The following is a 23,929-nucleotide window of genomic DNA, read 5'->3' as shown; positions in this document are numbered from 1 at the left end:
AAAAACAGGCCACCCACAGACAGGGCAGGGGAAAATGGGATCTTATCAAAATGAAACAAGAGAAAAATTCAAAACCAGCCTGATGAGTACTGAAAATATTCTTTTAGGGGCAGAAGGTTGAGAGAAGTCTGATAGAGAAAAAAGACAGCTCTGCGCGCTCAAATCTAGTTATATAACAGACTGAAAGGGAAGATCTTGGGGGATCAGATCATATTCCCAAACTGTTATCCCTCCCCTTTCCCATTCCCCACTGGCAATCCAACTTGTATTGTCTAGAATATCTACTATTGGACATTTGCAAAATGACAAATGTGTCCCTGGTATATACAGTTACACACAATTTACTTTAAAATACAGTTAAATTGAAGATCTGGCACTTAAGCTGATGGGTTGAGTTCAAAACAGCCAACAACTGTCTCATGCTACATGAAGAAGTGAGCTTTGTCTCATGAAAGCACATGCTACAATAAATTCTGTTTGGCTTTCGTGGTGCTTCTGGACTCTTGTAAGTTTGCTACAACAGATTAACACAGCTAAATTGGCCTGGCTAAGTTGTCTGCAGTTCTGGGCAACCTCCTGTCCAAAGCAGCTGTCCTCAGAGGTGGCTTATTGTCACAGCGAGACCAAAATGGGGAGGGAGACGGCATCATACACCATTATGGTTGCCATCTCCAAGTTGGAAAATTTCTAGAGGTTTGGGGGTGCAGCTTGGGAAAGGCAGGGACCTCAGCAAAATATAATGGCCACATTGTCCAACACAGACATTTTTTTTGCAGGGGAATTGATCTCTGCTGTCTGGAAATTGGCTATCATTCCAGGAGATCTCCAAGCCCCACATGGAGGTTGGCAAACCTATGCAACATGTACTTGCCATAAGGATTTCTAGATCAGTGCTGAACACAGTGGCGTCATTTCTGATATCCCCACCCAGAAGTGACTACTGCATCAAGCCACACTTCACCTCTCCACGCCCTGCACAGGCTCTTCCTGCTGCAACTGGATCAGGCTCCTGACAATGCAGATGGTAAAGAGGACACTAGTGCACAATATATGATAGAATAAAAAGGTGACTTAAAACTCTTGTTTGTTTAGATATCGATGGTTTTTAAGGATGTGTATGTGAGATCTGCATTGTTAAGGGTGCCTTGCGGGGATTTTTCCTTGGCTAGTACACAGCAGGCCCCTTTTTTATGCCGGAGCTTCCACATGACACCATGCTGTTTCAAAGCACAGCTCACGGGACTCCCAGGATTTTCCCTGTTAAGTCAGAGCTAGAAAAACCTTTGATCTGACTCAAAGGGAATACATTATGCCAGCTACAGGCAAAGCCACCATGTGAGAGCTCCGCCTGCAATCAATCCAGAGGGGAGCAGAACTTCGCATATGGTGACATTTAGTTGTGGCATTCCCTTCTGCTCTTTAGCTCTTTAACAGTGAACCACTACTTAACAGCTGGGAGGACTGCCCGGTCATGGGGAGTATTATCAGGTGGGGTTTTCTCACAGACATGATCAGCAGGAACAGCTGCTCAGCTGCTCACTTTGCTCCATTTTACAAAGGTGGGCCAAACTGTGGCTCTCTAGATGTCCATGCACTACAATTCCCATGAGCCCCGGCCAGCACGTGCACTTGCTTGCTGGGGCTTTCCAGATGTCGGTGGACATCTGGAAAGCCACAGTTTGGCCACCCTTAACTACAGCAACTAGTCAATTTCAAGCTCCTGAACTCCAGGGGTGCTAGTTTATCTGCTGCTCTTCCCCAATACCCCCTTAAGGCAGCATTCAAAACATAAAATAGTTTAATGATGATAATGTCAGCCATTCAGTCAAGTCCAACTCTTGGCCATCCTATGGCTCAATTGTGGCCACGATTTTTTATCTTGCACCACTTTTTTTGTTTTGTAATGTGCTGGTCGGTTCTATTTTGGTATTAAAATAGTTTAATAAAGGTAAAGGTAAAGGTATCCCCTGTGCAAGCACCGAGTCATGTCTGACCCTTGGGGTGACGCCCTCCAGCGTTTTCATGGCAGACTCAATACGGGGTGGTTTGCCAGTGCCTTCCCCAGTCATTACCGTTTACTCCCCAGCAAGCAAGCTGGGTACTCATTTTACCGACCTCGGAAGGATGGAAGGCTGAGTCAACCTTGAGCCGGCTGCTGGGATTGAACTCCCAGCCTCATGGGCAAAGCTTTCAGACGGCTGCCTTACCACTCTGCGCCACAAGAGGCTCTTTAATAGTTTAAATAGTTTAATAAATGAATAAAAACTTTACACGTGTTCTGTTTTAGCATTCAGGCTGAGCAAGAGAACAATGGAAAAGTGAGAACATGCCATCCTCTTTCCCTGTATTGTTTAATTAGGACATGTGAGTTTTACTTGACATTGAAGTACTTAAAATTCATAATTACCTTAGTTCTCATGGTTGGGTCTTCTCTCCATTGCCCTTGGCTATATGAATAAGATGGATTCACAAGGTAAAGATTAGCCCTTCATGCCTTGTGCCTCCCTGGTCTGAAGCTCAAACACAGAGGACCTCATGTCCTAAGTTTAAATGACTTGACTGCCTCATCTCCACCCTCGGTGATGATCTTACTGTCTCTTGCTGTCCCAAAACATTTTAATTATATCACTGTAGTCTTTTCATGCACATGAAGCTGCTTAATACTGAATCAGGTCCATGGTCCATCCTTGTTTACTCAAACTGGCAGCAACTCTCCAGGGTCTCAGGCAGAAGTTTCACATCACCTACTGCCAGATCCCTTTAATTTAATTATAAATCTAAATAAATAAATAATTGGAAATGACAAAGATTGAACCTGGGACCATAGGATCTCTCTGCTTCCCAGCTCTGGTGTGGCTTACTAGCAGAGTGTGCTGTGGTAAACCATTGTCCTGCATTGGCCATTTAGCATAACCAAGAGGTCAGTACTTGGAGCCTCATGGCTCCTTCCTTTCTTCCAGCTCTGAGTTTGCAGCTGGGATATTGAGTCCATACAGAGTGTAGTCACAGTGATTGAAATATTACGGTAAATTCCTGACTGAAGAGTATTTCTCTTACATTTTGGACTTGCCGGACTTCTTCCATGGTGAGAAGATTTTCTACCTGTGGAATATGACTTTTTTGCTTCTCTCCCACTGTAACCCACAATTCCCTTCATAAAAGTTATATTTTACAGTTTATTTTGGACAGCAGGGAGTGAGAAGTAGCTAGAAAGACATGTAGAAAAGCTGTGTTAGATCTAAGCCTATATTAGAAATATATCCTATGAATGCCAATCAATTAGCTCTGGTAGAAAATCCAGAAAAAGTTCCTGATTATTATTAACAATACTTTTTAAATTGAATCCTGGGAGGCTTCTCTGTCAGTGATAATCTGAAATCATGGTCTTTTCGCTCATGCAGTGAAATTTAGTAAGCCATTTGAAAATCAGATAATGGAATCTGCCTTGCAGAATGACGTTCGAAACAATAGCTTTCTATGCATCTATCACATCAAAAATATCAAAATAAAAGTAGCATGCTTGGGTGCCAGAAGTTATGCACACCTGTAGAATATAATTGACAGCACTTTATCTTGCAAAAATTGATCTTACTCTGCATGAAAATGCTATGTAATTGAATATCTGAAGCTGAAGTTACATTTCAGTGACCCTTCGTTTTGGGTTAATTGCTTTAAAAGCAGCAGAAGAAAAACTGAGGTATAATCACTGAACCATATTACTAGTTCACACAGAAAGATCTAATTTTTTTAATTACCCTAAACCACAAAAAAGCAGAATCACTTTACACATCCAGCTTATATTGCAGCTATAGGCTCATGCATATCTGTTCTGTCTATATATCTCTGATACTTTTTTTCATATTTTGCTTCCATATTTTCCCATGAATTGTATTGGTTTGCTCCTTCTCTTTTCTTAGCTATTACTGTCTGTTTCCGCTTTGTGTTTTAGTTAAATTTCAATCCTTTCCTCAATCCCTCACCCTGATAAAGGAAGGTATGTTCCACCTTCAGCAGATACTAGAAGACATAGGGTTCAAAGTCAAAATAATGGCATCATAGGGAAATAGAGTTGCCAGCTCTGGGTTGGTAAATACCTGGAGACTTTGGGAGTGGAACCAGGAATGGGTGGGATATGGGGCGGGATTTCGGGTAAAGACCTAAATGGGGAATAATATTACAGAGAACATCTCCTGAAACAGTTAATGAGAAGTGATGGCTCTCAAAACACCAAGAAGTTAACTAGTTACTTCCTCTGAGACCGCCACCCTCAGATGACCAAAATTATTGTGAGGTTTCTGTATATGTCCCTATTCACACTCCACAATAACTCATAGCCGCTGCTGTGCAGAATCAGTCTGATAGCCAAATGGCCAAATTAGGGTTCTTTTGCCCAGCCCCAATGAATCACATTGAGAGAAAAACCTTTTTATATTTTTATTGCAGAAGAAATGTAGACACAGGGGGAGTTCCCAAATCTGTGCAGAGAACAATTACATTAAATAGCCTTCCCTTGGAAGTTGGGCCTGCAGGATGAGCCAATAGCCTGGGGTCTCTACATCCCACTCCACCTCCCTGGAACACCCTACAGCCTTTACACCAGCCTTTCCGGAACTGCTGGCAGGGATCGGGGTCTTTGCTTGGCATCAATCCCAGCCCCCAAGGTTTACAGATTGTAATGGCTTGCTCGTGCCTTCTGGCCTTGGCACACAAGATAAGACCGGCTTGACCCCGTTCAAAACATTCCCTCCTCCAGCTCATGAGAAGCAACATTTTGGAGAGGATCCCATATTGCTCCCTTGATAAGAACAAAGGGTCAAAAATGGTCAAACCAATATGCAGAACTATATTCAATTTCTAATAAAAATATGATCAAGCAGAAGGTTGCAATCATTTTCTTTACCACAAGGCCATCAAGCCAAGGTAAGTACTAGTGTTTCAAAAGAAGGGGCTATTGCAAGAATAATCTGTTTTTATATGGGAAATACTGGGGGAGGGGTTATTAGTTCATGATGCCTATCTGGAAGTTATGACCGAAAATATATTCACAAAATTTGCCCAAGTTCACTTCTCCTGCTGGCAATACAGACTGGCAGTGATGTGCTGGGAAGATCAAGGTTTACTCCGGAATCACCCACCTAATGTCAGACTTTCCAGTCAGCAGAAACCCTGGCAGCATAAACAAGCAACACAAATAGACTGCCAGGAGGAACTGCCTTCAAAGCACTTCCTTAATCAAACACTTTCCCTGGTAAATCACATTCATTTCTGTGAGCTGCACAGCAGTGGCCTCTGTAGCAGGGGCTCCGGCAAATACAATTTGAGACTATCTTGGAGCAGAGCACAGTGATCAGTCTTGCTTTTCCACGGATTACATCCTGCTAGAATGCCCAGTTCGTGAGCTTATGTTTCTGCAGAGAACATGCTTTGTATCAATGTATTTGAAATTGACTTGAAATGGTAACAAGTCACTTGAATCATTCATCCATTAGGGTAAAAATGGCAGTGTTACAAGTAGCAAATTACACAAGTGTAACGCAACATACCTGAATGGCTTTGAGGAAATGCCTCAGCATTTAGATAAGCAGAAAGTTAGATACAATTTACTGCCTTAATTCTGTACTTCATGAAATGTTTCTTTGGATATGATCTAAAGGCAATCTAGGCCATTTATGCAGGATATCTCCATCAATGTCTGTTAGCCATTCTGGCTGAATGGATCCTCCATGCTCAGAGAAGCATATTCAATGAATACCATTTGTTGACAGGTGACAACAAGTGAGTCTTTGACTGCCTTTCCCAGCTTGTAGGCATCCCAGGTCATCAGGAGCCTACAGGGGAAACAGAATGCTGAATTAGATAAGCCTTTGCCAACGTCCAGCAGAGCTTGTTATGTGTCCATATTAAAAGGACCTCCTTACCCCTTTTGAATCCAAGAAGATAAAGTGGGACCTAAATATTTTCACACACCCACAAAGACATCTCAAGGTCCAGAGAGCTCATTTTGGAGAATGAATTCTTACACTTGGATGCCTTCCATTTGATAAGGTGTTGCATTCCATTTACGGGTACGCAAACAGCAAATTTAAGTGTCATTTCGGAAAACAGAATGGAAATCAGAGTTGTAATTGTGACAATACTGTGGCGCAGTCTATTCAGCAACAGGCAATTTATGGATAAAGTTTTCATTGTTTTAAATTACAGCATAAAATAGTTCTTCCAGCGCAAGTTATTTCCCTTCATTGTTCTCTCTCAAGAGAAAGCACAGTATAATTTCAGCCTATTTAATTTACTCAAAGCAAACAGTGTTGTCTCCTCTGAAAGGTCCTCTGGTTGCTGACAGTTGGTTTAGTGGCTTTCACAATGATGAGCCATTCTTTACAGAGCAAGCTGGTTAAACTGAAGGGTGTGAGCTGCTGGATGAAGCATACTTCAGAAGTGTTTTCTTTCCTCATAGAGCAAGAATGGCTAGCCCGTGCCCTCCATATTTTCTCTCCCCCCACAGTTCTTTAGGGGAAAACATACAGCTATATTGCCTCTTCTTTCAACAGACAATTCTGGTAAACTCCCTTGTGGTTTATCTGGCAGCACTTCCTTCCTTTCACACCCACTCTCAGTCAGCCACTATTTTCCCCCTTTTCATAGTCCAGTGAAACTGCCATTCCATATTGCTAAATCGTCTGAGTAATATCGAGAGAGAGAGAGAGAGAGAGAGAGAGAGAGAGAGAGAGAGAGAAATTGCATTCTATGAACAGATTAGTTAGATCTGGAAATGGGGGAGCTGGCACTGTGTGGCCTTGTATAGGTCTCCATGGTTTATCTACAAAATGGATATTACACTGGTCTACATTTCAAGAAAAGGAAATCAGTTTTATTCTCCGTTGACACCCTGTAGGTTAATATACATCACATAAATCCTCATACAAAGCCTTCATGGCCTTGACCCTCCTATCTGCAAGACCATCTTTCCCCCTGTGCTCTGCCATAACAATTTCACTCATCTGAGGAAGATCTTTGGCAGGTGTCAGCTTGCAAATGGACAAAATGAACAACTGTCCTTACACAGGCTTCTCTGCAGTCACCACCACTCCAGGGAAAGGCCTATTGAGGTCAGGAAGGCTCCCATTCTCCTGACTTTCCACAAACTATGCAAAATTGAATTATTCCAGAGGACCTTTCTACACAGGCAACAGAGCAGTAATGTACAAAAGGCTTCACAGAGTCACTTGGATAAACTGTTGGGGATTGTGGCCTGTACTACTGTGTACAGTTTGCTGTGAGTTAGATCCCATTGCATTATTTTGCATCGTTTAATGTATCATGTTAACACCCATGCTTTGCTTTCAAGACTTATCCTTAGTTCTACAACCTGTTTCCTGTTTCATTGAAGTTCCCAACTGTCCCAAGTAACTGTCCCAGTATTATTTTATTAGAGATGCACAAATACATCTTTTAATTTCAAAGCATCATCAAGAACAGAATGTCCATTCCACTTTTTTAGGTGGAGAAAAATCTTCCCATGTTTAATTTTTCTCTGCTTTATGGGGTATGTATACACAACTGGTGTAAAAACAGGTGTCAATTTTAACAGCAATATTTATCTCAAATTTAGTTAATATGTCAGAGAAAAATGATGACCACAGTTACTTTTAAACTCTGGAGAAATTTGATATTTTAGTTGAATCACAGCATTCCTGAAATTCAGTAACATCCATATCTTTTAAGAATAGTTTAAAAAAATTATTTGCTCGTTTAAGATATTAACACCCTGCAGCCTTACAGCAGAGATTTACTCTTCTAAGTCAGTTTACACCAATGGCAGTAGAAGGGACTAACTCCACTTTAATATGGGAATTAGTATATTTTGTAAAAATCCTTCCAACAATTATCACTAGCACAATAATGAGATCGCTATATAGAGTAACCAGTGGTAAAAGCCGAAAGCAAACCATTAATAAAGAAGAATGTTTTTCTCATTGTTTTTTGCTTTCAGTTGTTGACATTATGAATCTTCTTTTCATCCATTTTATTGAGGCTGTTCTTATTTGTTTTATGCCATATAGCATAATTTAAAGCAATTTTCACACCCTTCATAAATTATCCACCATTTATATGTGACTAATTGAAAAATAATATTAAAATGCTGTGAATGTAATGTGTGAGGAAACAAAAAACAGTGCATAAGTGAAGACTCAGTCTTCATTTTGAAAAACATAAACAAAACCAAAATGGATGTTTTCAAGTAAGAATGTGAATTTTGGTGGCACCTCAATATAAATAAATAAATTATTGGCCAACACAGATCCACAGTCAGTTCCAAAAACTCTTCTTAGATGTTTAGTTTCCATTTTCTGACAACCTTGGATTTTGGTTTGTAACAAAGAACAGCATCAAGGTAAATGCTGTGTCACAAAAGGACATTTGTACATTTCCTTTTCAGTTTTGGGAATGCAACTAGGAAATGTAATGACTATATATCTCAACCAATGAAAAAAGACTTGCAATGAGCAAACAACAGTGGCAGAAAACATAAGAGCAGACACATGATTTACAAGCCAGACAGAGTGAGGTAAGACTCAGAATAAAAATGCAGTGGGGGGGATGGGAGGGATACTTCAGAAAATACAATTACAGCCAGCTTGATGTAGTGGTTAAGAGCAGCGGCTTCTAATGTGGTGAGCAGGGTTTGATTCCCCGCTCCCCCACATGCAGCCAGCTGGGTGACCTTAATCTCGGCACAGCACTGATATAGCCGTTTTGTAATGTCAGGGCTCTCTCAGCCTCACCTACATTGCAGGGTGTCTGTTGTGGGGAGAGGAAAGAGAAGGGGATTGTAAGCCACTTCGAGACTCCTGGTGGAGAAAAGCAAAATATAAAATCCAACTCTTCTTCTCCCACATGCACACATTTTAAATTGCCCTTCATCTGCAGTTACCACCATGGTCCCAGAAGAGTGTTAAAATCCTTTATCAAAACAGCAGGTCCTGTTTCAGGGCAAAAGCAATCAACAAAACAATTAAAATTACCACTATAAATAATTGGCCTTTTAAATGTTACTATGCATTATGACACATAATAAAAAATATATATTTTAGGGAGCATGTATGTACAAAAACAGCCCTTATTAAATAATAAGAAAATGCTACTAGCACTTTGATGCAAGGACTCTCTTGGCCCAGTCAGTGGTAAATAATTTATAATTTATCAATGTGGAACACATCTTATGTTATGCACAGTGAAGCAGAAATAGTCACAGATATGACATCTGTCCACCCCACCCCCTGAGCATGTCATGAGAGGCAGGGAGGTGGCTGGCAGGGAGGCAGTGGCAGAGGCAGAGGCAGCAGTAGACATGGAGGTGGCGGAGGCTGTGGCAGTGGAAGCCACGGCAGTGCCTTTTGTGGTGGCCCTGGCAACGGTGGCAGAGGAAGGGGCAGCGAAGCAAGCAGGGTCAGTGCAGGGGCCTGGCCACCTGCTGCCCCACCCCTCCCTCGGATGGCCCCTGGCACTGCAGCCACCAGCGAGGGCCAAATTCTCGCAGATTATGTGTTCCACATAATCTGTGACAATCTGATTCTAGGATATTTTTATTACAACATTTATATCTCACGTTTCCTTATGGTTCAAGGAGACTTACAATAACAAAAATCATTATCAAACCAAAACTAAAATAGTAAACCTCAACCCCCCCCCCCACCACCACCACCTACACAAGATCCCTGCTATTCAAACACCCTCAAAAGCCCTGGCAAACAGGCAGGCCTGAAGGTCTGCCTCCCCGACCTCTTTAGGTAACCCATCCCACAGAGCCAGAGCCCAAATGGGAAAGGAGTAAATGCTAAACAAACCATCCTGAACAGTGGGATAGATAGCAGACAACTACCTGAAGACCATAGTTGGTGCATAGGGAAATATGGAAGGAGACACTCCCAACTTGTGACGAGCTGACCTTGAACTTATCTTAGAAACAACCTGATTCAGATGTGTCACATTGTTGGTCTGAAGCAGCAGAACAAAGTTTGAGTCCAGGGGGCCCTTTAAGACCAACAAAGATTTATTCAAGATATAAGCTTTCATGTGCAAGCACCATTTTAGCCAGTATAGCTGTTATAAAATGGTAGCATGTTCCCAGCCACTTTCCTCTGACAATAGTCAGGCTGCTGCATTCTGGGCCAGCTAGGACAGCTAGCACAACACATGTATTTTGGGCACTCCAATACTTGGCATCTAGCCTGTGTCTACCAAAGTCCAGCTTCAGACCAATTCTCAAAAGAACAAGGGGAAATATGCTTCTTAAACAGAAATGATTCTTATTTAATAAAAAGAAAAGTGACAAAATTAAGTTAAGCAATGTGCAGGAAAAAGGGGAACTACATAAAGGAAAATGGATTCAGATGAGTAGCCATGTTGGTCTGCAGCAACACAAAAGCTTATACACAGAATGAAGCTTTGTTGGTCTTCAAGGTGCCACTAGACCTTTCCGAAAAGAAAATGTATAGTGATAGATACAGCACAAAACCTTTCCTTAGAAAAACTGCCTATCTACTTGGGAAATTTAACTAAAAGGGACGAACATATGAATCTGCTCCTGGTGAGGTATAGGTTGTCCTCAATGGTGATGAAACAGTGTTGGAAGATGAAACTGACCTGGCAGGGGAGGGAGACGTTAAGACAAGTCCATGGAGCAGAAAAACAACAGATCAACCAAGCGGCAGAGGTAACAGAATGTGTTCCCAACTAGCTACAAAAAGTGAGGCTGAGGGGTAACTCCTTATACTCTTTTTCTGATTCTAAGGCAGGGACTGGGTGTTGGAATCAAATATGGGAATAATAAAAATGTAATATCTTGATGATGAGCTAATCAGAAATCCTTTGTCTTTATTACAGAGGGCATGGAAAGTGTCTATATTTATTCATTTATTTATTTATATTTAAACTTGTATACCGCCGCTCCCAGTGAGCTGGCTCGCAGCACTTCACAGAAAGAGTAAAACAATATACAACAAGTCACATATTAAAACATATCCTAAAACAATCCCCAATAATTCTAAAAACAGTCCCCAGCATCATAAAGTTGGCAGTATACATAGTTGACTATTATAACCCTCTACTCAAGCATTGGACCATTGGGCCAGTGTTGATGGTAATGTTGACTGGCAGTTTAATAAGATGGCATGAGGTTCCTGATGGTTCTTTCTTTCTTTCTTTCTTTCTTTCTTTCTTTCTTTCTTTCTTTCTTTCTTTCTTTCTTTCTTTCTGAAGTTTTCAAGGCCCCCACCTGGAAGTTGGCAACCCAGCTGGCTGCATATGGAGGATGAGTCAGGAATCAAGCCCAGCTCTTGAGATTAGACTCTGCTACTCTTTAACCACTTCACCACCCTGGATTTCAAGACTGAGTGGGGAGCAGGAGGAGGAGGGCCAGAACCCAGGAAGGTTACAGTGCAGGTGTGTGTGCTAGCTCCCATTGTATTCCTGAGTGCAATGGTCTTTGCCCCTAGTTCAGGCATAAAGCTTGCTGGGTGACAGGCTGGTCACTCTTCCTGTCTATCCTATTTCAAAGTGTGATGAAAGGGGGGGGCATGAGTGGAGTACTTCGGAAAAATGAAAGCTTGCCATCTCTGAGTTGGGAAATTCTCAGATTTAGGATCTCTAAAAGGGAAGGTATAAGCTAAGGACAAGAGGTTTTTTTTTAATCTCTTACTATTTGCCAAGGTCAGATTAATCTGTAAGTGGAAAACCACTCATCTCTACTCGCAATTCAAAATTAGTTAACTCATGCATGTAAAGGTTTTGAATTGATTCAATTCACAAATTAGATTAACCAGTGAGAAAAAATAAGTCATGCAAATTTGTTGAAAGCTAAAGAGTTTGTACTTATATCTTCTTACAGGATCAGACAACTTGATTTAATAAAAACATTAAACATTTTTGGTACATTGGTTTTCAGGGTTTTTTAAATCTTATATCTCATATTTTACTGTCAAGGATAGGTCTAACAGGAGAGGAGGACCTGTTCTCAGCCCCTGGTACCAGTAACACCTGGCCTCAACCAAACGCCTGGTGGAAGAGCTGAGTCTTGCAGGCTGTAGAACCCAGAGAGTTCCATCAGGGCCCGCAGCTCTTGTGGGAGCTCATTCTACCGAGTAGGAGCCAGGACCAAAAAGGACCTAGCCCTGGTCGGGGCCAGGCACACTTCCCAGGGCCTCAGGACCATCAGCAGTTTCATACCCGTAGAGCTAAGTGCCCTGCAGGGAGGCATGAGGTGAGCAATCCCGCAGGTATGTAAGACCTCTGGTTCAGTCTTTTTAACATTTCTACTGTTCAGTCTTTTTTAGAAACTGCTTTTTCTAATTGTTTGTAGATTATGTTAGTCTCATACAATGTTTGATAGTTCATTATTAGAGAAATAATGAATGTAGTTGAGATTTCTTTATGTCCCCAATGATTTGGAGAACGTTTCCAATGCATTAATACTGGATAACAAACCATCAAAAGAACAGTTGAATTAATGCAGCAGTTATACCTTTATCTAAGAAAGTTTGCTTGAGAGATTACTGCAGAGCATCTCAAAGGCCCTGGCCCACCTTTGCCGGCCTGTGCATAATCGGTCATTATGCATATACCATTTCTAATTTCTAGGTTGCACAACTCTCAGTTCTCATTAATAAATATAATGCTTATTTCTGGTTATAAATGATATAAATCCTGATTTTTTTTGACAAAGGATTGCACAGTTCTTGATTCTAATCCTTAACATTATTTCAATCCCTTATATATTTGGGAAACAGCCTCCAGGGAGGAGACTGTCCAGGACCCTGTCCGTCCAAGTCCACCCTGATTGGCATTCCTCCTCCACTCCCACTCCCCCCCCTAGCCTGCTAGAAGCCTTGTGGTTGCAGCCTCCATTGTCGCCCACAAGGAGAGAGGCAGCAACAGGGCTTTGCGGCCCACTGCTGGGAGGGAGCCGGGGGGAGGAGTTTGCAGCCTCCCTGTAGGCTGCAAAACCCTGTTGCTGCTGGTGGGGGGGGGCTTTCCACTCCCTTTAGCCCACTTTGGGGGCCAAAGGGAGCCCACGGCCACCCTCTCACGCCCTCATGCCCTTTTTAAAATGGGCTTTGATACTAGTATTATATAAAAGAGTAAATTCTCATCTCAAGATTATTCTATCATACAAATTCAGTACAAGAATCAATTTCACTATTCCCATCTATAATTAAGCAGTTGCACAAGTTAATAATCAACTGCAAAATTCCCAAAGTAATTTCTTTGCTATTAGTTCAAACAATCAAATACAATGTTTTATTTCTAATTCTACTATTCAAGGCAAAAAAATTACTTCAAAGAATTACTTGAATTGCAGTTTCTCCCTACCTCTAAATTTCAACATTTTTCAACTATAATATATTAATTAAATCACTATGTTAAATTGCATCAAAATTGCTTGGGAACATAACATAATATAGGCCAACCCATTGTTCCAAAGCTGTAGTCTCATATTTGGACTTCAGAATCTATGAGAAGTCCATTCACTGAAATTGAGGGGATTGCTTTAAAATGTTCTACCTCTGGCTGCTTAAAGATTAGCTTCAATGACCATTCTCAAAATTTCAAAAATATGGAATCATTCTACAAGTCAACCATAGAGGATGGATGATTAAAGAAATTACTAAAGTAACAGGACTATTAAACTAGAACTCATATTAGTTTACCCACATATTTTGACTAAGAGCTGAAAATATTTTCTCACTTTTGGCAAAGGCTCAATTTCAAATCTCAGACTTCCCCAAAACCCTTATTCTGTCAACAACTTCATTTTGGTGTTTCAGGATGTGGGACACCACAGATATGGACAATGCAGCTTTTAAAATTCATCTATAAAGATTCCTCCCCACCCAGCCACCCCAAACCTAACAGGAGATGCAATTTCCTGAAAACACGTTTTGTTTCTTGTACTCCCCACTGTCAGGCCCGAGTGCAGCATACCCTTCAGAAGTCAGGGTATGTTCTACAAGTGCAATGGAAACTAGACAAGAGGTCCTAGGAACTAAGTGGAATTCAGGGCAGGTGTGTAGTCAGTCTATAAATGATAAAGTCCTGATAGCATACAGTGACCAGAGCAACAGAGGAAAAACCACAGCCAAAAGAAAAGTTCAGGCCAAATGTGAGTCAGGGTACACATCCCACTGAGGATAGACCATCTTCCCATGATGCCAACAACAAGTGAAGAATGAAAAATGTAATCATGCCAAATAATTACTTCACTCCTTTTCAATGCCAGATCCAGTGGTTAACCATGACATGTAGCATAGCCAGTTCACATTTCATGTATCCTTCAGGGCTAACTCTGCTTGTCTCTCAAGAAAAAGAAAGAGTGCCTTAAAGTCCAACCAAAGTTTCTAGGGTATACGCTTCTGTGACATATATACTCTGGAAAATTGTGTTGGTCTTCCAGGTACTATGAGACTAAAATTTTGTTCTGCTACTACAGACTAACATGGCTACACACCTAAAATAAAATGTGATTCTACTGTGCAAGAAGCAAACATCTAAAATGGGCTAGGTGTTACTTAAACATAAACCAATTCATTGTAAATGCATGACCCACTCAGTTATTATGAATGCACTTAATAACAATTATTATATCTTTCATATATTCAGTTTTGTGGATAAATCATCTTCTGAATATTTGTAATCTAAATATTTGGATAATATGTCTTTGTACAAAGGGCAACAATTCATTCAATGGAGTGGGTCGATTCCCTTACTGCCTAAATGGTGTCCATATAATGTGTGATTGTCAAGGGCATCAGTTGAAAATGAAATGTAAATGCTATCCTGATTGTAATGGAAAGAAATCTTATATGTCTGTATATAATCATGAGAAAATTTGATACCATTAAGAAGCGACTTTGTTTTTCTTCAACTTTGCTGTATCTACCATCTCCTTCAGTTGTTTCTTAACCTGAGCCTTAGGTATCTCTAACAACCCTCTTAAAGAATGCCTGCAAAAAGTCAATATGATTGACTGCCTTATTTCCTGAAGAGTTCCATTTCATGCTGGCCTCAGTATTTTCCTCTTGAAGACAAACTACCAGCCTGCAGAGATAGCATTTGAGTCAAATAATTAAGAAATATGCAACTGACCAGTCATCTGAAATGACAAGATCTCAATTTCTTAAAGATAACTAGCTAATTACTAACTTATATTCTTGTTCAATCTAAGGTATGATGAAATAACCTGACGCACCTATCCATATGTGATATGAATAATTTGCTAAGAATTATGATACAGACAAGATCCACACATCATTGACTACTACTCTGTTATGATCATTCATCTACCTCCTGGATTTGGGGTCCACACAGCAAAATCAAGGAGGTAGATTATTATGCAATATCCATGGATCGATCAACCTGGCCACTCTCTGTCTTCACAGTGTTTCAAAAGATTCCAGAGGACTATTTATATTTGGCTACTGAAATAAAAAGAGTTGTCTTATGGTAAGATGATCTGGTTATTGTTGAAACCATTTCTTGTGTTTACATGAATGCATTGAAATCTCTGTTCAAGAGCTCTTCTTCCTACAAAAGGACTGCTTCGCTCCAGCTGTTATTGACTATATTTAGACATACCCATAGAGAGAAAAAGATGTTCAGTGCTGAGCACTTTCTTAATAATAAGTTTGCCAAAATGTTGCTTATGATTAATGGGAGATTGTTCCCCTTTTTAATTTTCAAAAAGGAAGACTGGAAGTGAACAATTTGAAACTAATTACTAATTACAACTTTGTCTACATTTTTGGAACAGAATGCTTTAAAAATACCCATAAATATAGCTCTTTAAATCTTGCATAATCTTAGTCTCTCAATTACATATTGTATCAAAAGTAGCACATGGGAATACATTTCTGTCTTAATATATTTCAGTTTAAGTCATTTGTACAGTAAACCTATGTCAAGATGCACTGTGCCAAATGAAATGACTGGGTTTAGTCTGGAGTAACTGCATACGATTGCATTGTCAATTATTAACTGGATGCTCCTAAACCCTAAATGTACTTAAATGTATGATGGTATGCAAAAGGACATTGAAAGCACCATTCAAAGTGGCATTTTATATTACACAGAACATAAAGAAATGTAATATAGCACAAACAGAAATATCGATTATGGAAGCTCTACGAAGGTATCAGGGTTTGTTTGCTTTTATGGATTTCGCTTTGACCTATGAACTATTTTCAGTGGCTTTCACAAAATTTCCCATGAGGATTACAGAGTGGTTTCTAAAGGCATCCATCCATTTGCCACATCCATTGCAGAGGAAATGGCTTTTACCAGCACTCAAATCACAGTACTAAGTGACTGGTAAAATTAACATTTATCTGTTGCTAACCCTCCCCCCCCCCCACACACAAATTTAATTTCATGGGGAGGGGGAAATTCTTACCATCATTATGCGCAATATTTTTTTAATGATAAGAATTTTGTGATAAATGATACAAAAGTATCCAACTAATAAAGTGGAGTCACAGTGGTAAGACTACAATCAATCAGTTGCAAGTGTAAAAAGTGCAATTAATTACTATAATAATAACAAGCAAATTTTACCAAGTCTGCTGGGCCCAGTTTCTTGCTCTATAAATTGCTAGGACGTCTCATGCATATGCTGAAGAGAAGAGATTAATCCATTTGTGCTCAAAGCCTACCCAACCATCTTAAACAACGAATATGTCAAAGGATTAGCAGGCTCTGGAAAACAAGTCTGAATAGTAAGAGTTTATATGGATTTAATTTCTGCAACAGCAAAAGGCTAAAAAAAATTAAAGAAAAACTGGATTCTAGCAAAATGTTTTCCAACGACTGGCTTCAGCCATCAAGGACTCACTCTCACTACTCTCCCACTACAGTTTCTCACTAGTTCATCCCTTGCAAGCTGTGCAATTTCATTTGCCATCAATACTTGGAGCCCCTTGATGTATACCAAATACTCTTCTCAGGTTGGAGGCAGGGATGGTCTCACACAAGGCATGCATGTGGGTTCAAATAATCATTTACTGGTTAAAATTAAACTGCATCCCCCAGGCCCATTCCACACTGGTGGTGCCGCTCTGGGCTGCCACCAATGTGTTGCAGTGGAGCAGCACACTATGCCACGCCCTCAGTCAGAACAGCACTATCAGGGCTGTGATGCACTCAAGCTCACCCAGCTGGCTGCATGTGGAGGAGCGGAGAATCAAACCTGGTTTGCTAAATTAGAAGCTGCTGCTCTTAACTACTACCCCCATGCTGGCAGGAGCTATGATTTGAGTGTATCCTTGTGTTTACTGTGGGGACAAGTCACTGAGTATAGTTTAATGCAGGCAAAAAAGAAGAAACTATATGGCATCTAAGTGGGCTGTGGCTAGTCTGGAAAAAAGTTTGGAACAGGTTCCATTAAGAAAGTGAGTGTGAACAGAGGAATTAGTTCCCAGATTACCTTTTCCTCAAGAATTTGGAAGTGCTGATAGGAAGCTAAAGAACTATTAGTAGAGTAAATAAGGCACTGAGGTTGCACACCCTGATTAAAGAGTAGGTAAAGGTTTATTCAGGAAGTGCAGAGGAGAAACAGAGATAGGGGCTGACTACATGCCTAACTAAGAGAGAGAGAGAGAGAGAGAGAGAAAGACTGGGACTGTGGCTTCTGAAAAGAAGCAGGAAATTGCCCCTAAGAGTAGCAATCTGGAGACAGACGAGGAATGACACTTAACTGGAGAGAAGGTCCTGACCTCACTATCCTCTCTAACAGTCTTCTTGCTGCAAGGTCACAGTAACTCTTGTTCTTGTTGGAATAGACAATGTCTGGTGTACAAAAAAGGGAAGACAACCCTGCAGGACCCAAGAATGGGGTACAGCATGATTTCTGCACATCTTTAGGACACTAAGCATATGATTTTTCCACTTTCCGGTGCACTGAATTATGTAATCACCATGTGGTATCCCAAGCATCTTCCTTGCACAATTAGATCAGAAGGAAAGCCCTGACAGAATCTAATAATCTGGGGATGAGTGTCTTTGTTGGAAAATAGATGCCCATCTGGAAAAGTAGGAAATGCACATTTGTTTGGTTAGGTAGGTAGCAAATCGGGCTGAGATGAACGGAAGTATGTATTCAGAAAAAAATTTTGTTTCCTGCAAACCCTCCTTTTTAGTAATTATTTGGGGTGGAGCTTAAAACTGATTCTCAGAATAAAAGCAGGAGGAATTGTCCTTGCTCTGATCTGGCTTTCTGATGTCATTGTGGCATCAATACTACTTTTCAGATTGAAGGCTATTCTCAGTCTGATTTGCTTTCATGGCACTGTCAGTGAACTAAATTTGATCCTTGATAGGTTGATACTGCCTCAAAATAAGACCATTATCACAACTGCAAGAATTAAGCATTTTGAAGGAGCTTGTCAAGCTTCTCATACAGGTGATCAATTTACCAGTAGATAAACCATGATTGGTGGATCCCTTTCTATGTAGCAAAGAAGTATCAAGACAGAGCAAAGCATAACAACTGGTGTGAATAGATTCAAATGGGTAGCCGCGTTGGTCTCAAGTAGCACCTTTAAGACCAACAAAGATTTATTCAAGGCGTGAGCTTTCGAGTGCAAGCACTCTTCCTCGGACTATAGGCCAGAGTGCTTGCACTCGAAAGCTCATGCTTTGAATAAATCTTTGTTGGTCTTAAAGGTGCTCCTGGACTCTGATTTTATTGAACTGGTGTGAATGTACAGGGACTTTTGATTAAGTAAGAAAAAAAACAAGTAGGCATCTCTTGGGTTCCATTCCCAGGTTTTTGCCCTTGTAAAATGTCTATGTCTTGTGTCAGCCATGAAATATTATTTCTTATTTTGACTGCAGCACAAATCCAGCAGGAACAGTTCTAATATAATCACGATTCCCTTTTGTCTTAGGAGAACAATAGAATGGTCCTAACAAGCCATTTGAATTACTACATCATTTTTTGCCTGCCAAGGGTTTTGCAGTGGTTTAGATTAATGCAGAATTGGATCCTTCTTATTACAATGTTTGTTATGGGAATTAAGTATCTAAATTCTAATTTCTTTAATACTGTCCACCATTGTCAGAAGCAGATCAGAGTTCTCCATTGACTTCATTTTCTTTCCACCTTCTAGAGTCTGACTGAAATCATTCCATCATTCTTTTTGTTAAGAAAAAAGTACAACCCATGTTAAATCATTCACTCCATTGGGCTTGTTCACTCAGTACATTTCTTATACAAAGTATGAGGCCTTTCCATGTGATTGGTATATTGCACAGGGAATGTGCACTTTTTTGTATTCATTCTTGTGGAAGATCCAGGCATCTACTGAATTGGTTGTCTGTGTTCCAGCTCCTTTTCAATTATGGTGCAATTGCTTCTTTCCAGTAGTTTATATGTAAATATGATTTCTTCTGGTGCTTCCATTACAATTGTGGGTGCTTCCCAGCTGGTGCTTCCATTACAATTGTGGGTAATGCAAAGATGGCCAGCCTCCAGGAATTTCATGATCATTCATTGGCTAGTATCTGTAAAACCACTAATGACTACTAATTTATTGATTAATTGAACTTGTTGTTAAATCTGACTATTTGATGGGCTCCCCCAAAGCAGCTCACAGTGTTTGTAAGGGGTAGCATATTATCTTTTATTTTATTTTAAAAACACATGTGTGTCTGGGGAAGGGGCAATCAAATAAGCTAGGAAAAAGTGTGTCTTAACTTGACCCACCCTCTCTTCTCTTCTCCCTCCTTGATTGTTTCCATAAGACCGTTTAGACTTGTTCATGCCTGGGTTGTTTCCCAGTTCTGTGCAAAAATCCATGTTTCTGTTTTTGCTGTGGAATCCAACGGAGTGAATGTCAGGGCTGAGCCATAGGGGAGTGGGAAAAGTCAGGCTGTCCCACAGTTATGCTTCCCCTGCCCTTGGTCCCACCCCACTCTACCCCCAAATGTCACTTCTGCCATCTACCCTGGCAATCTCCCCCACTTTTTTTTTAAAGAAGGCTGTTTACTTTACAACGTGATTCAGCATAATGAGATTTTTTTTTGAGCAGTGGAGCTAGTGAAAAGCAGCGTGTGCAGGCAAGCCTCACCCCCCCCCCGTGTTTTGTTTTTTTTAGACAGGGTTATGACAGGCATTATGACACTCTGGCATTTTGGCAAGCAAGGACTTTGGGGGGGGGTACATTTTACATAAAAAGCAACAGACACACTGGAGTGTCATTCCCAGCTGTGAGGTCCTGGAAGTTAACTAGAGAACACAAGGGACAAGCTGGCACTGAAGACTTCGGTTTTCAAGAAGAAATTATACACAATGACTTGGCTTTTCTTGTTTTCAGTTCTCCAGGGACCCCAAAAGCCCTTAGCTCTTAAAAACACCAGAGTCATAATGCAATACCCATGTTTTTTATTTTTTTAAAGATTTCAGATTTAGGGGAGGGGATTTCTCACTTCCTGTTCCTTAGTTACCTCGTGCAGAAAGAATCCTGTGGCAGACGGGAGGGAAGCAGGTCAAAATCTCCCCCATGTGGACGTTAGAAAAGATTGGGAGAGATATCCTGAGGCTAAAAAACAAAAACAAATAGGAGACAATGAGGCATACAAGTGTGAGTCCTCCATGCAGAAACAGTCTTTGTTTCTGTTAATTATTCACACCAAAACTTTTTTGCTTTTCTCATCCATAGAAAATTGTGCTTTAAATTATTATTATTACTACTACTACTACTATTATTATTATTATACACACGCACATCCTTTTTTCACTGTCATATTCTTTTTAAAGACCCAAATATATTTCTTCATCAATTGGCGGATGGCCAATTAATGGGCAGAGGTACTAATCCTCATGTATGGATTGTTAAATTTTAATAATTTTTTGTAATATTTTATGATATCTTGATATTTTATATTCTTACCTTATTATTAGCCACTTTGAGACTTTAAGTGAGGGCATGGGATATAAATAAAATAAATAATAGCCTTCTCTGTATCATTCCAATTTTAGTATATGTGCTACTGAAGCTAGCACAAAATAAATATAAATAATAATAATAATAATAAAAACACCACTGAAAATATCAAAAAGGCCCATGTGAATATTACCAAAGCTACCTTCTTGCACTCGAAAGCTCACGCCTTGAATAAATCTTTGTTGGTCTTAAAGGTGCTACTGGACTCTGATTTTGTTGCGCTACTTCAGACCAACACGGCTACTCACTTGAATCTAGGGTCCATTCCACATGACTTTATTGTTGCAAAAGGCTTGCAAATTGTAAACGCTACTAATTTGCAGTTATGTACGACGTCGCACACAATCTGCCACACTCCTGAAACAGTCCCGCAAAAAGTGATTCGTTGTAGCGGTTAAAGGGGAATCCAGAAAAGTGGATCCGCCCTCCGAAAAGCGCTACACTCTTGCAAAGAATCTGCAACAGTAGCAAAAAATACCTGTGCGTTCCATTGTTGCGGTTCCAGCAAAGTCCCTCCCCCTGGCTCTCTCCTCTGAACTTCCGGCGAAGCAATGGCCATTTTTTTTTCTCGGAGCAAACAGAAAGCAACGAACCGGCGAGCCTTCATTCACCCAGTGAGGCTTCTCCGGCTACCGTCCCTACACAGAAGTGCTTTAAAGCTCCCCTAAGTCACCAAGCACAACACAGCCCTGTTTGCAAGTTCCCTTTATTTTCGGCTGAAAATAACGCCCGTGCACGGGGGGGGCAGATTTTTTTTCACTAGGGGGAGTGTGATAATGATGACTCGCCAGTTCACACGCCAGCTAGATGGGTCTCTACATTAGGAGGAATCAAGGCATATTTGTTGCAATGTGTGTTTTTCTTTTTTTTTAACCCTGTTCTTAAAGGGAAAGGGGCTTTTTGGAAGCACGATAACAGCCGCCCATTGGCTGTTCGTTTGATTGACGGCCAGGGGTGGGAAAAAGCACAGAAAAAATCGCTTCCTGGATAGCGATTTTTGCGAGACTGGAAACCTGTGGGAAACTACTGAAACGCTACTGGATTCCACTACAAAGGCAGGTATACGTAACGCCGAGATAGCACTATTAAAAATAGCGTTTCCGCTTTCAGGGACCAATTGGCAACATTGGTCCTTGTGCGGAATAGGCCTAGCTTTTCTCATAATTTCCTAAGCATTTCTTCTTCTTCTTTTTGATTTGATCTTAGGGCTTTGTTACAGATGTACTGTTTATATTACATATATATATTTAAAATTATGTGACTGATAAGCACCTGGCTTTCCTCAGTCAGTGTGATTCCATCTCTCCTTTAGGCTTTCCTTCTCCCCAGGAGGTGTGAGGAGGGAGCAGCTCCATTTGTCTCTATCTCCTGAGGAAGCAATTTTGTATTTGGCTCCACCTCCTGTGGCAGCCAATTGGGGAAGTCACTACTCCCTCTCAAAATTCCAAAGGTATTTATGGTTCAGAACGGTTGGTGTCCTTTTTTATCTTGAAGTAAACCCTCCCTGAACAAAATTAAATTTTCTTCTGAGTTGACAGGCTTGGAATTGCACTGTAACAGGGATAGAGTTAGCAAACAAGCAAAGCAAGCTACCTCTGGGGATTTACACTCACTATGCACATAAGTGTCATCAAGTTGGAACTGAGCTATCGCAAATCCAGCAAGAGGTTTTCAAAGCAAATGTCACAGAATGCAATATATTACTTTGAGATGGATCCAGCCAGCTTTCTAACACATCTCACTCAATCCCCTTCCTTTCTACAACTTCTCTCATAGTTTTGTCCTTGCAGCCAATGATCCTTAGTCATTTGGGTAGCCAAAGAACACCCTTCATTCCTTACTAATAATGAGAAGAAGAAAATGGTTGTTCCAACATATTATTCCCCCCAACACAGCCATATTAAACAGGCAAGAAAGAGATGGATTAAACGGGTATAAAATGGTTTATATATGGTATGTTCCTCCCCAAAGTATTAGTAAATTATCTAATCAATTTGATGGAAAATGTTGGTGGTGTGATGATGTTTTAGGTTTGTTTTATCACATGTGCTGGTCCTGTGACCGGATAAAAAAGTTTTGGATAAAAACTCATGTCTTCATGGAAAAATTTGTAAATATTAAGTTCTGATTGTGTTGAAAATATAAGCTTCTTTCCTCCAAACTTGCTCAAGCATTTGAAGAAGGGTTTTTTGCATGAAACAGCTGCAGCTGGCTGAAAGATGGAAACAACAAGAGCTGCCTGGAACTGTCATATGGTTGAATAAAATTGGAGGATTTACCACTATGGCAAAACTAATAAACTTATTTCACAGAACCCCCCCCCCCCCCCCGAAAAATGTTATGATCCCTGAAACTGTTTTTTAAAATTTTGAAAAAGTAATATGTATTTTATATCAGCAGTATTAGAAAGGTGTTTCTTTAATGTTATTATAATATAATAATTATAATATAATTGTTATGATGGGGTGCGAGAACTCTCCTCAATGTATTGTAACTATTTTTTTTCTTCTGTTTGAAAACTATAATTTAAAAAAATATATACTAAAAAAAGGCAAGATATGCAGTGCCATGAAAAACAAAGAACATAATGAAACATTTAGCATAAATCAATTCACAGAACTTTTCTCTTTGTCCCCATAACTTAGACCTTGGGGAATAAACATTATTTGTTTAAATGATTTATGTCATCATAAGACCCAAATTTACATAAAAACTGGGGAGTGCCTTTGGCAATCAAAGAAAGAAACTCTTTTGTGCCAAGAGAAACTTGTTGTTCTTTAAATACTGCAAAAAGTACTAATATCTACCAGAAATAAATTGTGGCAACTAAACAAGCCTTGTTAGGTTCTCCAACCTATGACATATATGCTAGTACTCCAATTAGCAGCACAATGTACAATCAGTATTATATACTGGATTTGCTTTTTCCTCCATAT

General features: G+C 40.2%; 1 protein-coding gene across 5 annotated transcripts in view; it reads left to right on the top strand.

Moving 5' to 3' along the window:
- LOC143844656 (uncharacterized) overlaps positions 1 to 16,713 on the top strand; it is a 33,682-nt gene extending 16,969 nt beyond the window's left edge. For 2 of the 5 annotated variants that reach the window (XR_013234069.1, XR_013234068.1), the window contains 4 exons: positions 8,438 to 8,566; positions 11,260 to 11,442; positions 11,988 to 12,275; positions 15,221 to 16,713. Coding sequence is in view for 1 of the 5 variants with exons in the window: in XM_077352079.1 (XP_077208194.1) it covers positions 11,260 to 11,442; positions 11,983 to 12,070 (271 nt within the window). In the remaining 4 variants the exon portion in view is untranslated. Of the gene's footprint in view, positions 1 to 8,437; positions 8,567 to 11,259; positions 11,443 to 11,982; positions 12,276 to 14,275; positions 14,323 to 14,970; positions 15,185 to 15,220 lie in introns of those variants that run through there. The other 3 variants (XR_013234071.1, XR_013234070.1, XM_077352079.1) reach the window with 2 other exon arrangements.
- The last annotated feature ends 7,216 nt before the right edge of the window (positions 16,714 to 23,929 follow it).

Source organism: Paroedura picta, chromosome 9 (assembly GCF_049243985.1).
Source record: "Paroedura picta isolate Pp20150507F chromosome 9, Ppicta_v3.0, whole genome shotgun sequence".
Lineage (NCBI taxonomy): Eukaryota > Metazoa > Chordata > Lepidosauria > Squamata > Gekkonidae > Paroedura > Paroedura picta.
The sequence above is the reverse complement of the archived record's forward strand: the minus strand, read 5'-3'. Positions and strand labels throughout refer to the sequence as shown.